Below are 12,195 nucleotides of genomic sequence, written 5' to 3' on the forward strand. Positions count from 1 at the left end.
GACATTATGCTGCCTATTTATAATTAGTCAACAGTGGAAAAAATGGACAGTGATGGAGTGTGTATTAAAGGCAAAACAAGCATGTGCTCCACAATGCTGAGCACATGAGGAAAGTAGAGTATACTGTCTGCTGCACAGTAAAATTAGCTGATGCTGATGCTGTACTTTCCTCTGTCCAGCCTCTTGCCTGTACAGTGTAAAACCTGAGGTGTCCAGAGAGTGTCCTGTACTGTGTATGTGTGTGTGTGTGTGTGTGTGTGTGTGTGTGTGTGTGTGTGTGGGAGGGGGGTTAGGGTTAGAGAGTTGTATTACAGTGGTGATGAGTCGCCTGGCTGCGAGGCTGATACCTCAGCAGCACCCAGCATTGACCAGGCCTTTAAATAAAGCCTTCGATCCTCCAGCTCAGAGAAGGTCACCGCCTGCCTCTGGTTACCCTGCCTGTCTGTCTGCATCCATGGCCAGGAGCCCTCCTTCTGTCCCTTCCTTTCTTCCCTTCCTTGCCTCCTCAGCTTCAACTTCTCGCTCAAATCCAGGTGCATTTTTTCCCCTCACATCCTTAATTCCTCTGTTTTCATTGCCTCAATTTCATCCCCCTAATTCTATACTGAAGCGGCAACATCAGAGCACAAAAATCTACCCCTGCTCCATCATCTGCAGACCCCTTGTCCATCCATCTGCATGTCAACCAAAAATAATATTTAAAAAAGTACAGTGTCTCTGCAGAGAGTGAAAGAAGTCACAGGGTCATGACAGAGGTGAAAGGTTTTGACCTCGTCCCATGAGCTCTGTGTGTGTCACCCTGCTGTCAATCAAACAGCACTGTCCAAACCCCCAAACAGAAAACTGCCTCACATCGCACACAACAAGTGGTGAGACACCAACAGAGGGAGGAGTTTGGCATTTATGAAGCTTAATATGAAGTGAAAAAAGTATGCATCTGAAAATAATATTCCTCCAAGGTAATAACTGCAAATAAGTGCTTTCCATATTACTGATAAACTTGATATAAAAGAAAAAAAAAAAAAATCACATAATAGAGTTCCACATAATAATCGACATTTAATTTTTAAAATAAAAACATACCAAACATATATGAAATAGCTTTTTTAAATTTAAAAAAAAAAAGTAAAAAATAAAAATGAAAAAAATTGCCTCTGCAATGCTTCTTGTTTTTAATAGAAAAGGTACAAAGTTGTCTAAATGAACCTTTAATTGAAGCAGTATCTCTTTGTGTATACATCCACTTTAACTTTATAGACTACGACTAACAAACCCTGTTCCACTATAACCTGATGAACATAACACACACTACTTTACATCACAGGAATTCAATATTTCATTCCTTCAGTATTTAATATGATGGACACTTATTGTCAGTACATGTAAAAAAAAAAACAGACAAATAATAAAAATAATTTGTATCACAAACTGGAGATATGTAGTGACGATTAAACAGTTACCTCAGACTCCAGGGGGGCGGGACGGAGAGGTCACAGCTCTCTATCACAGGTGCAGGAATTTTCTTGACGTCCTGCAAAGACAGAAAACAGAAATGCTTTACACAACACAAGCTCTGGACTAAGTAATACAACCACAACCTAAACACCCCATAACACTGTTTGAATAGAAAGGGAAAGATTAGATTTTTTCCTACAATCGGCTACAATCACTCGAGCATCTACATCACATCACAGTCCTGAATGTAATGTAAAAAAAAAATAATAATAATAGGGTGTTTTTTTTAAAGTATTTTTCTTTCAGTCATAAATATATTTTATGCACCTTACAATCAATGAACATGTATTTGAATATAAATACATACTCATGCATGCGTACACATATTCACACATGGTCTGCAGTAAAATTCAAAAGAAAAAAATGACTATAATTTTTATAAGAACGTTTAAAATAAATTAGCTTTTTATATCTTAGAGTTTTTCACAATTTCTGCAATAATTCTTCTTTATATCTAATAAAATATTGTTTAAATGTGTTTAATAAGCTGCTAAAATCTTATTTGTGACAGTTTTGTGTGATTGTATCTACAGGGTATTCACATGTGTGTATAGGTGTAATGTATGCACACATGTCATTGAAGGTGTTTTAGAAAACATGGTTCAAAACACAGTGTTGAATCTTCCTGAAAACTTTTCGCTTCACTCCAGTACAGAGAAATCAGGTGAAGGAGCGGCAAAGTATATTAATGCCCCTCAATCCATCTTTAAGCAACAAAGAGCACCATTCATTTCCCTGTAATCCGATTCACACTGGGGCCAACTGGACTCTGACCCATTCAGCGACATAGAGGCTCTCAGTGACAGACCTGCAGCAGACAGAAGGCTCCCGTTGCTTTCAGAATTCTCTGAAACATCAACATGGACAAACCAGACTCCCATATGGAGCCGGTCTATGCTGAGGATTTCAAACACCTACAAATAATATAATTACACACAGATGTAAGTGAACGCAGCACAAAAACGACACACATAAAAACTGTATACGTGAACACAAACACACACGTGTCTAGTCTGTGAACACTCTTGTAATCGCAAACAAATTGGCACACACACACACACACACACACACATACACACACACACACACACATACACACATACACACACACACATACACACAAGGCTTGATAGGGGGAAGTGAGTCCACGTGCAGAGGGCTGCTACATGGCAGCAGTGTGTGGGGTCAAGGCCTTTCCCAGGTGCAAATGAAAGGGAGAGGGGAGACTTTGGAAGAGCTAAACAACACTGTGGGTCACCTTGCCTGGCAAAGAGATCAATGTCTGTTTGACTGGCTGAGAGACAGAAAGAGAGAGAGGGAGAGAGAGGGAGAGAGAGGGAGAGAGAGGGAGAGAGAGGGAGGCTGGCTGGCTGCAGTCGAAGGGTAAATCACCTCTCTTACTTCATTGAGATGCAGGTAAAACACACAGGGGTCGGGCTCGCCTCCAGCTCCACCCTGCATAACACAAACTTGTGCACAGGCAGACTTCAACACACACACACACATACGCACATATATAAAAACACACATATAAATGCATGTACAGTCGCATAATGCACTCAGTTTTCAAAACACCCCCCTACCACGTTCGCTGCGGTCCAAAACACACCACTCCACTGACTCTGTGCCCTGCAACTCAACTCACTGCTGGAAACATCAACACAGCCCCAGTTATGTTTATCTGAGTCCGAATATTGTGATCACATATAATTAAATCCTAATTAGTTTTCATCTAGTACCCTTCAGTTATTCACACTACAAGTTCATGTAAATACAAACCTATTCTCCTGAACATTCGCAAAACGTAAGACACATTACATGTGACTATATGCATCTATATTCTTTTACAGCTCCATTTATAGTAATCTCAATTCAACACAAGACTACAGGATTGGATTCAAACAATCACATTACCCCCACGCTGCCCATGCATCTATTTGCTTGGAAAAATCACCATGTAAAAGCCAATAAGATGCATACACAGGCAGCAGCACAAACCTCCTTTACAGCTGCCGTATTCTTACCACATGCACACGGCCGCGACAGGACGGGACAAGTTAAATTATTAGGGTTTCAAATAAATGACACATAACTCAGGACACTGCAAGACAGCGAGGGAGGGAGAGGGAGAGAAACTCTGGCATTGCAGGTCTAGATGATGGACGGACCACAGAGGAACATAAATGCAGCTGATTTAAATCACTTTAAATGTAAATGTTTATCGCGTGGACTGATGCAGATGCGGATTGAGTGGAAGAGATTGAAATTGTTTCCTCTTTTGAATGCGAATATGTTTTTAACCCTTTGGGGATTTGTCAAGGGGAGGGGAGCACTCACAGTGAAGAAAGGAAAATGAACGTGCACAGAAAGAGGAGGCTGTGTTACAAAATGAGACGTCCACATTAGAAGACTCCTGCTGTCATAATATATTCTTTATGATATTAAGCAATTTTTTTTTTTATTTTGAGTGATAATATATACGTTCTGAAAAATTATTAGACCTAAGTGAGTATTCTGTATTATAAAGATATTGACACTTCAAGGTAATATGTCTTTTAAGTGATATTTTGGAGCAGAAGATATTAAAATTACTTCCTGAATTCAAATAACTACTGGAGCAACTTTAATTACGTTGCTATTAAAGAATTTCTTGTGTTTTATTTACAAGAAATGAAAGTGGCTGATCAATTTTCATTTTTTTGTGCTAAATTACATTGTGCTAACACAATATTTCTCTTACTGATGTATAAAGACTGGCATAAGAAGCATCACCATGTCATGATAAGATGATTCATTACTATGGATTCAATCCACTCAGTTAAAGTAGACACACCATTCACAAGGTCATTCACACAAATAGACACTAAACAAAGCAAGCGTCTTTTGTCCTGTTAATACTGAGGCTTTAAATCAAAGTACATGATGATGATTCAGATGTCAATGCTGGTAAATTTCAAAGTGATTTCCCATAGTTGACCTGAAAGAGAAGAGTCCAATATTGTGACAGCAGACAACTACATTATCTTTAATAACCTAATCATCGGACAGACAGCAAATGATCACAGTGCAGAAGTCAATATACGGGGCTGGAGAATAGAATTACACTCCATACTGATATGATTAATAATGTGGTGTGTCTGTGTGTGTCTATGTTTATGTACACACAGTCCTGTTTACTGTACGGATGAGACAGAGGAAGTAAGAGACAGAGAGAATCTGGTCGAGTGCTGAGAAACGAGGAGGAAGTGCTGATTTGTTGTTTCCTCTGCCTTCTGTCCTCCTTTAACACAGGAAGTGAATCAGTGTTACTGAATCCTCCTGCCCCTCAGTGTATCTAGAAGTCAAATGAGCAGAAAGCACCTCACACAGTTTCCACACGCTTTGCAACAATCACCAGTTTTCCATTTTAACAGGCGTACACATATTAAAAAAAAAAAAAAAAAAAAAATGGTGCACAAACACTGGAAACTCGTGAACTGTGTTACACAAAACAGACCACCTGTCAGTCACTGCTGTGGGTTAAGAGTTACTTGAGCAGAATCCTTCAGATTACAGAGGAAACTCAACTAATCCTATCTACACAGAAGAAAGAGGTGCCATGAAAGAAGTATAGCATCTCCAGTTCTAGGTTATAACACAAATGTAATTAAATAGCACACTATATTGACCTAATCAGATAGGAGGGCCATAAATTAGTGGACACATGCTCACTAAAAGGCCCTCTCCTCTCAGCTAGGACGCATCTCTGATCGTTTATCATCTGAAAGGAGCAGGAAGGCAGCCAGTATCTTTCTCTCTCTCTCTCATTCTCTCTCTCTGTCTTTCTCTATCTATGTCGCTCTCTCTCGCTCTATCTCTGTCTCTCACTCACTTTTAATCACAGAGAGAATCATTCCTCTAGGCATGAGAGGATCATGCTCTAACATCTTGTCCCTCACTCTGGGCTTTTATAGAGGCCAGGTGACTGTGTGGTGTGTGTCTGTGCATACATGTGTGTGTCTGTGCATGCATGTGTGTGTGTCTGTGCATGCATGTGTGTGTGTGTGAGACACCATTGTACAGGTGACGCAAAGTGTCAATGTTTAGTCTGCACTGTTTTTTTGTTTTCAGCTCTATATGTGGTGAAAAGTAGTTGAAAAGTCAGTTTCTCTTTGGAAACACACACAGTGTATGAAGGCATTCAGGTTATCAAAGTGGGAATTAACCCTCCTACACGCACGCACGCACGCACACACAAACACACACATGCACGCACACACACCGTTTTACAGCAGCATGCATTGTGGTGACAATGACCTAAAGACTGACCAGTTCAAGTCCTGTGAAGCTTTTATCTCAACCATATTGCTTTTTTTTAAGATACCCTAAACTCATCGGGCAAGTTTAAGGAGTAAAAAAAAAAAAAAAAAAAAAAAAAAACATTCTGCAGGCCGAATTATTTTACAACACAGACGTTTTTGTCGCTGCAAAACCTAATTAATTCGACTGTTTCCTGTGGTTGTTTTTCTTTCTCTCTATTTTTAGTCTTATAAACATTTTTACGCCCACAGTCAAATAAATGATGTATACATTGCCATAATACTCTGAGTGTTACAGAAAAATTTGTTTGATTAAAAAAATAAGCATAAATGACTTTAACTAGAAATAAAACAATATTATTCAATCTACGCAGCAGATATTTTATAGTTAAATCGCATTCACATTAAAATTTATTTCAAACACGGCGAAATTTGTCATCAAAAGACAATATGAATATACACAAAATAAGGCGTATTTTAGATGAATCACCGAGTCTGACCGGGAGCAAAAAAAAATCTAGTCATTTATAGACCTTTGTCTGGTCGATTTTAAATGAAACTTTCCACAGACAATATTCAACAAGTGGACTGCAGCCGAGTAAAAAGTACAAGTTTACTCTAAAATCAATCATTAACTCAGTTTTGACATTTCTGGACAGTTGCAGAACATTCCCTAGGCTCTCTGACAAAAAAAAAAAAAAAAAAAAAAGAAATGAGATGAAAAACATAAAGCAAAGCGGGCGGATTATTTCAAATGTTTTCACGAGGAATGCACGCGTTTTGTGTGTTTTATTGGTAGATGTTGTTCCTTTTATTTGAGCAAAAGTTATTAGAACAAAAACACTCAGGCTTATTCGCCGTATATTTTTTACAATAAAAAATGTAGGGCAAATACACATGAACTCAAACATGAAAGTGCATGAACTCAGACCGAAAACCTGGACTTAATTTGGAGAAGACTTTTACGCGCCACGTGCGCAATATCTGCGTGGTGTTTCAGTGGAAAACACGTTTATTATGACATAATCTTTTATTTGTCCTGGTGTTAACATTTCAGTTTCGACTGAGTTTTTATTTATACGATGTGAGAGTGCGTTCCAACCTCAAAGACACAGTGATAAAGACATGCAAAACTAAAAAAGAACAAAAACAAACATGTTCAGGAGAAAACATTTTTCTATTCATAAAAGTTTATTGATGAATAGTATTTTCATTAAATTCCAAGAGTGGACGAAGTTTCTGTACTGTCAGGTAATGCATTTTACTTTATATAAATCCAGGGCATCACAAAGGATGTATGGCTGCATGGTGCTTTGATTTATTACCGGGAGACCAATAAAATTACCTTTTCCAAGAGTTCACAGTTTATTACCGATTAAGACCCACAGGGTTTTGGAAAAAACTTAATTAAGTTCCTTAAATGAAAGGAAATACTTTGACAAAGAACTCCTGAAAGTATAGATAATTTGATGCAACAGTTTTGCGTGGCAAAATAGTCTCTTATTTCAGGACATGCATGCTGGGATCATAATCTGCTTCTGATCTGTTCAAAGAATTTGGATCTAAACACCACTTGTTGAGTGCAATTATATTTAGGCTGTGCGTCCGACATGAATAATGGTGTTTCCTTCTAATAAATGTTACGATTCTGTACATCGTATATTGTCTGTCAGAATAAATGAATGATGTGCACAATCGTGTTTTATTCCACAGTGTCATTTTCCCCCAATGGGCTCCAAAAGAAGCCTATAAAATGTAGAAAGGGTCCATGTTCGCGGCAAACTTTCATGAAAGCAAAGTGACAGATGAATATACTGGTTCACACCTTTTACAAATAAATCCCAAAGGGTGATGAGGCTGAACAATGCAGTCATGGTATAATACAGTCATTATACACAGTTCACAAAAAAGGATGAAAAAAGAAGTAAAAACACAACCCGCACATGACCAGCATGCATGGCTTCATATTACCGTCCCAGCGTGTTTCACAGAAATTCTCTGAGTTTGGATGTTTTTCACAAGACAAATACGATGAATGATATGAAAATGAGATTTATCATTCATATCTTAAAAAATGATTTTGAACAAAAAAGCAAAACAAAACAAATACACATTAAATTAAATTTGCTGCCTGAGAAAAGTTTAATTTCACAAAACAAATTTTGGGAAAAGGAACAGGATGGACGAGGCGCAGGAGGATGGTTCTGAGGTCGGACCTATATGCAGCAAGGTGGAGAGGAATTGTATGCAGTGTTTCTAAAGAAAAATGTCAGGATTTGGACAGAGGTGGTTTTAAATAGGCTACCTCTGGAAACTCAGTTTCCATGCACAGTCTCCTAAATAGGCCTAGTTACGGATCCTGGGGTGAATAAACATAAAGGAAACCAGATCCTGAGCCTGACACAAAACACTGAAATAAAGAAAAGAAGAAAAACTTTTCATCCCTTAACTAATGCAGCTTCACCTTATGTATACACAGCAGATTTGAGCTGCGCAGAAATTACCAGTTTTTGTTTTTTTTCTGTTTCTTTGTGGGGGTCGGGTATGAAAACTTTTTCAGCGCCGAAACTCACATGAAAAACTCCGGGGATGAGGGGTTGTTGTCGCTGCTGGATCCTCCGTTTTCTCTGAAGCCGGTGCTGATGAGCTTCTCGTATTTCTCCTTGTAGGCGTCCCTCTCCCTGGCCAGCCGGGAGATCTCCTGCTTGAGGTGGTCCACCTGCTGCATCAGCTGCGTCTTCTCTCCCTCCAGGACGTGCCGCTGCTGGACCCTCTTGTATCGGCAGGACTGGGCATAGCCTCTGTTCTTTAGCGTCCTCCTCTTCTGTTTCAGACGAATCACTTCTTCCTTGCTGACCCCGCGGAGCTGCCGGTTCAATTCCCGCACTGACATGGTCACCAGCTGCTCGTCCGAAAACCGATCCTCCAAGCGCAGGTGCTGGTGGTTTCCCCCGGCGCCGCCGCCGGGCTGAGTCCCAGATGAGGGGTGATGTGCCCCTGTGTGGTGGTGGTGGTGATGGTGGTGGTGGTGGTGGGGAGCCCCGTTCTGAGCCGCCGCTGCGGCGATAACCGCGGACACCACGGCGGCCGCTGATCCCATCTCCTCCCCGGCCATGGCGCCTCCTGCCCCGGCTGCGCCGCCGAACTGCTGCCCTCTGGCATAGCCATCGAAGGTCTGGAGCTGGTGACTGCTGCTGATCAGTGCCTCTACGGCGTCCTCCGGGCTAAAGCCCAGAGCCTCGGGGTTCAACTGCTGTTGGTACCCGGTCATCCAGTAGAAATCCTCCAAGTGCGCCTTCTGTTCGCTCCCTGATCCCGGACTGGGCGCCGAGAAGCTTGGAGAGGGGGGAACCGAGCTGCAAGGCGTGCTCATCGGGGTGGAAGAAAGGGATCCCCCGGCGACCAGGCGGCTGCACTGGCTGATGCTGCGATCGGGCTCCACCGGCTCCTTTTTCACTTCAAACTTCATCAGATCGAAGTCATTAACATATTCCATGGCCAGGGGACTGGTGGGCAGGTCGGAGTTGCTCATTGCCAGCTCTGATGCCATCCTCTTGCTGTTGACAGTCCTCCAAAGGGGGTGAGGAGCACCTGTCAAAGTAGGCTGCTGAGACACGCACTGAGCCAGCTTGATTTCTTTATTTATTTTCTTCAAAACCGGAGGAAAAGTGTGTTTTCTCGCACTAATTGCGCAGCGCAGGTTTTGGTTTTGCGAGTCGATAAGTTTTTTTTTTTCTTCAGTCTGTGTTGCACAGACGCATTGGAGCAGCGCTGTTTCCTCCCTCTCTCCCAGCGTGCGGGTGTCTGAGCGCCGCTCTCTCTGTTTCTACCATTTAACACTTCATGGCTCCTTTTAGGATTAGTGCGCCAAATTGAGGAGGTTCACGTACGTGTCCCGGGCAAATAGTTGCCTTGTGGAGAATGGAAAAAAAACTCCACCCAAGGATTGATAGATTTTTTTTTTCTAAGAGATCAGTCAGCCGACGAGTTAAAAAGCATTGCTTAGTTTTATAGGCGCCCTGACGTCAGGACTGAAATATGAAATTGACTGAGACCCAGCCAATGAGCAGCCCAGCCTGGGGACATAATTAGCATAGTAGTATAGAAAGCAAAGTTTTGTGAACTGTCCAAACCCATCAGCAGCTTGACACATGAGACTCAATATTCACGCTTTAACTGCACGAAGAAGAAAGAATGAAAGCAATTAAAACAGATTTACTGGATTGAACTCCATGAAGATATCAGATGGTAAATATGCACGCATGTCTTACTGAGATTGGCATGTCCATAGAAACACCATTTGGATGTTTTCCTAATCACACGAAACATATTTTAAGTCAATTAAGGACTTATATTTTTCAGTAATACGGTTTATTGAAGTACTGTTTGGAAATTTCTTGGACTTTCTCAAGCTTTCCGTCATATTTTCTGTCGGTGCGTAAAAGTGGCCTAACCTTAGCACATACAGGCATGTATATATATTTTTAATTCCACGGTCAATTTGCTAATTGACTGCGGATCAAACTGATTTCCAAACTTCCTTCAACACAACAGTCGGTTTGATCACACACTCCAAATATCATGGAATTAAAGTGCACCAGAATGCATTGAAAAAGTGGCATTGAGAAATGGTAAAGACTTTACACACCATAAACATAATCGCAAAATAGACCTGGGCTGATCCGGAGGATCGCAGTGTGAGGAAGGAGAGAATGAACAGAGCCCTGCGTGGGTCCAGATGAATTGCATTGTTTGGAAACTCAATGTCGCCACCTTTCGGTATAAATGAAAACTTCATGAGGGCTTCTAATGATTTTCCTGCATGTTTCTGATGTTTTTAACCTGCACTTTTTTCTCTAAATGGAGAAATTACTTTACAAAATTTTATCTGGAAAAAATAAGTGTCCTCTGTTTGTCTTATAATAATAATATGCAGGGCTAAAAATGTAACAGTAGGCCTGTGTGTGTCTGTATTGTGCATTAAACAATAACAGCAAATTTCTATGAATGGATTAAAAAAGAATAAAAAACAAAAGAACCCACAACCAGTTTATAGAAATGACTGACAGTGTGTATTAAGCAAAAAAAATCTAAAAACTAAATTCAACATTAAGATCTAAGCACTAATAGAAAAAAAGTCACTGTCAACATTTGTAGCTGATCACTCTTTTAGTGTTAACACTTCCATTTGTGTTCTTCTACAGTCTAGTCTCAATCCCATGTAACGATCACAGCATCTCTCTCTCTCTCTTTCACTGTGTATGTCTTTGTCTCTCTCTCGCTCTCTCTCTCTCCTGGAGCACATTCCTCAGGAGTGGTGGCACATAAGAACAAACAATAAGGAGGGCTATACACAGAGGACCAGAGAGTAAATAAGAGCACTCTCCCTGGAACATGTCACACGGGGAAGCTTCAGAAAACTACAAAGCCGCCAGCAGATAATCCAACTCCCCGGTGTCCCAACACAAGTAAATATTCTCTTGGTCCCTGTGACTGTTCATGGGGACTTAACGTTAAACAGGAAGGATAAACATCTTGTTTTATTCATTAGAACACACAACAGAGGCCCCTCTGATGCTTTGAATAAATATTAAACAGATGAAGTGTCCCATCTGATGCTACTGTATGTTGTTGCTGTTGTAGTGTAAATTCAAAGATATAAACATATAACTGTTTCACACATGAATTTTTTACAGTCTTTTAGCCATTATTGTGGGATCCTGCACTACAGTCTTGCGAGTGTAAAGTCAGGATGTAAATGAGGAATTAAAGCTGATTCTGTTGTGTGTGAAATGTGGTGTCAAAAAGGCAAATGAAAGCCAACAGGATTTGTGACGTGGTTGAAATATATTCTTCCATACACGTCCAGGCAGAGACTCAGAGCTGTTAAAGTCATACATTTACCCATTAGATTCATGGTTAATGCTGCAGTGGAGTCGCTCTGGGTTTCCAGAACTTTTAGAGCTTTAGATTTATCGGCCATGGTGTCTCAGGGGTTAACAAGTACAGCCTATACTATGTTACTGAGGGCTAATAGTCCTGCATGCACCCCATTCTGTCTTTATTTTATCAGAAGCAAAATTTTCCTACACAGGGTTATGTAGGCATATAGTATGTCATAAAATACTTGTACTGCATGAGGTGGCACACTCACTCACACAATGTTAGTACAGTGGGAAGTTAAGAGCATTTACATACCATAAGATAATTACATTCCAAGCGTATTGAAATAAAAAGACACAAAACTACATGGAGTGAATGTGGTTTTTAGGTTCTAACACAAAACTCAGGAAGTATTACACAGTTGCGGAAAAAATTTTAGACCACCCTTGTTTTCTTCAATTTCTTGTTCATTTTAGTGCCTGGTACAACTAAACGTACA

General features: G+C 40.5%; 1 protein-coding gene across 1 annotated transcript in view; it reads right to left on the reverse strand.

The window, feature by feature from the left end:
* mafb (MAF bZIP transcription factor b) overlaps window positions 1–9,776 on the reverse strand; it is a 56,123-nt gene extending 46,347 nt beyond the window's left edge. Inside the window, exons 1-2 of the mRNA XM_030136509.1 lie at window positions 8,387–9,776; window positions 1,461–1,531 (exon numbers count right to left, since the gene is read on the reverse strand). Coding sequence (XP_029992369.1) covers window positions 1,504–1,531; window positions 8,387–9,363 — 1,005 coding nt within the window. The 5' untranslated portion in view covers window positions 9,364–9,776 and the 3' untranslated portion in view covers window positions 1,461–1,503. The remainder of the gene's footprint in view (window positions 1–1,460; window positions 1,532–8,386) is intronic.
* Window positions 9,777–12,195: the final 2,419 nt, after the last annotated feature.

The sequence above is a fragment of the Sphaeramia orbicularis genome, chromosome 6 (genome assembly GCF_902148855.1).
Source record: "Sphaeramia orbicularis chromosome 6, fSphaOr1.1, whole genome shotgun sequence".
Taxonomy (NCBI): domain Eukaryota; kingdom Metazoa; phylum Chordata; class Actinopteri; order Kurtiformes; family Apogonidae; genus Sphaeramia; species Sphaeramia orbicularis.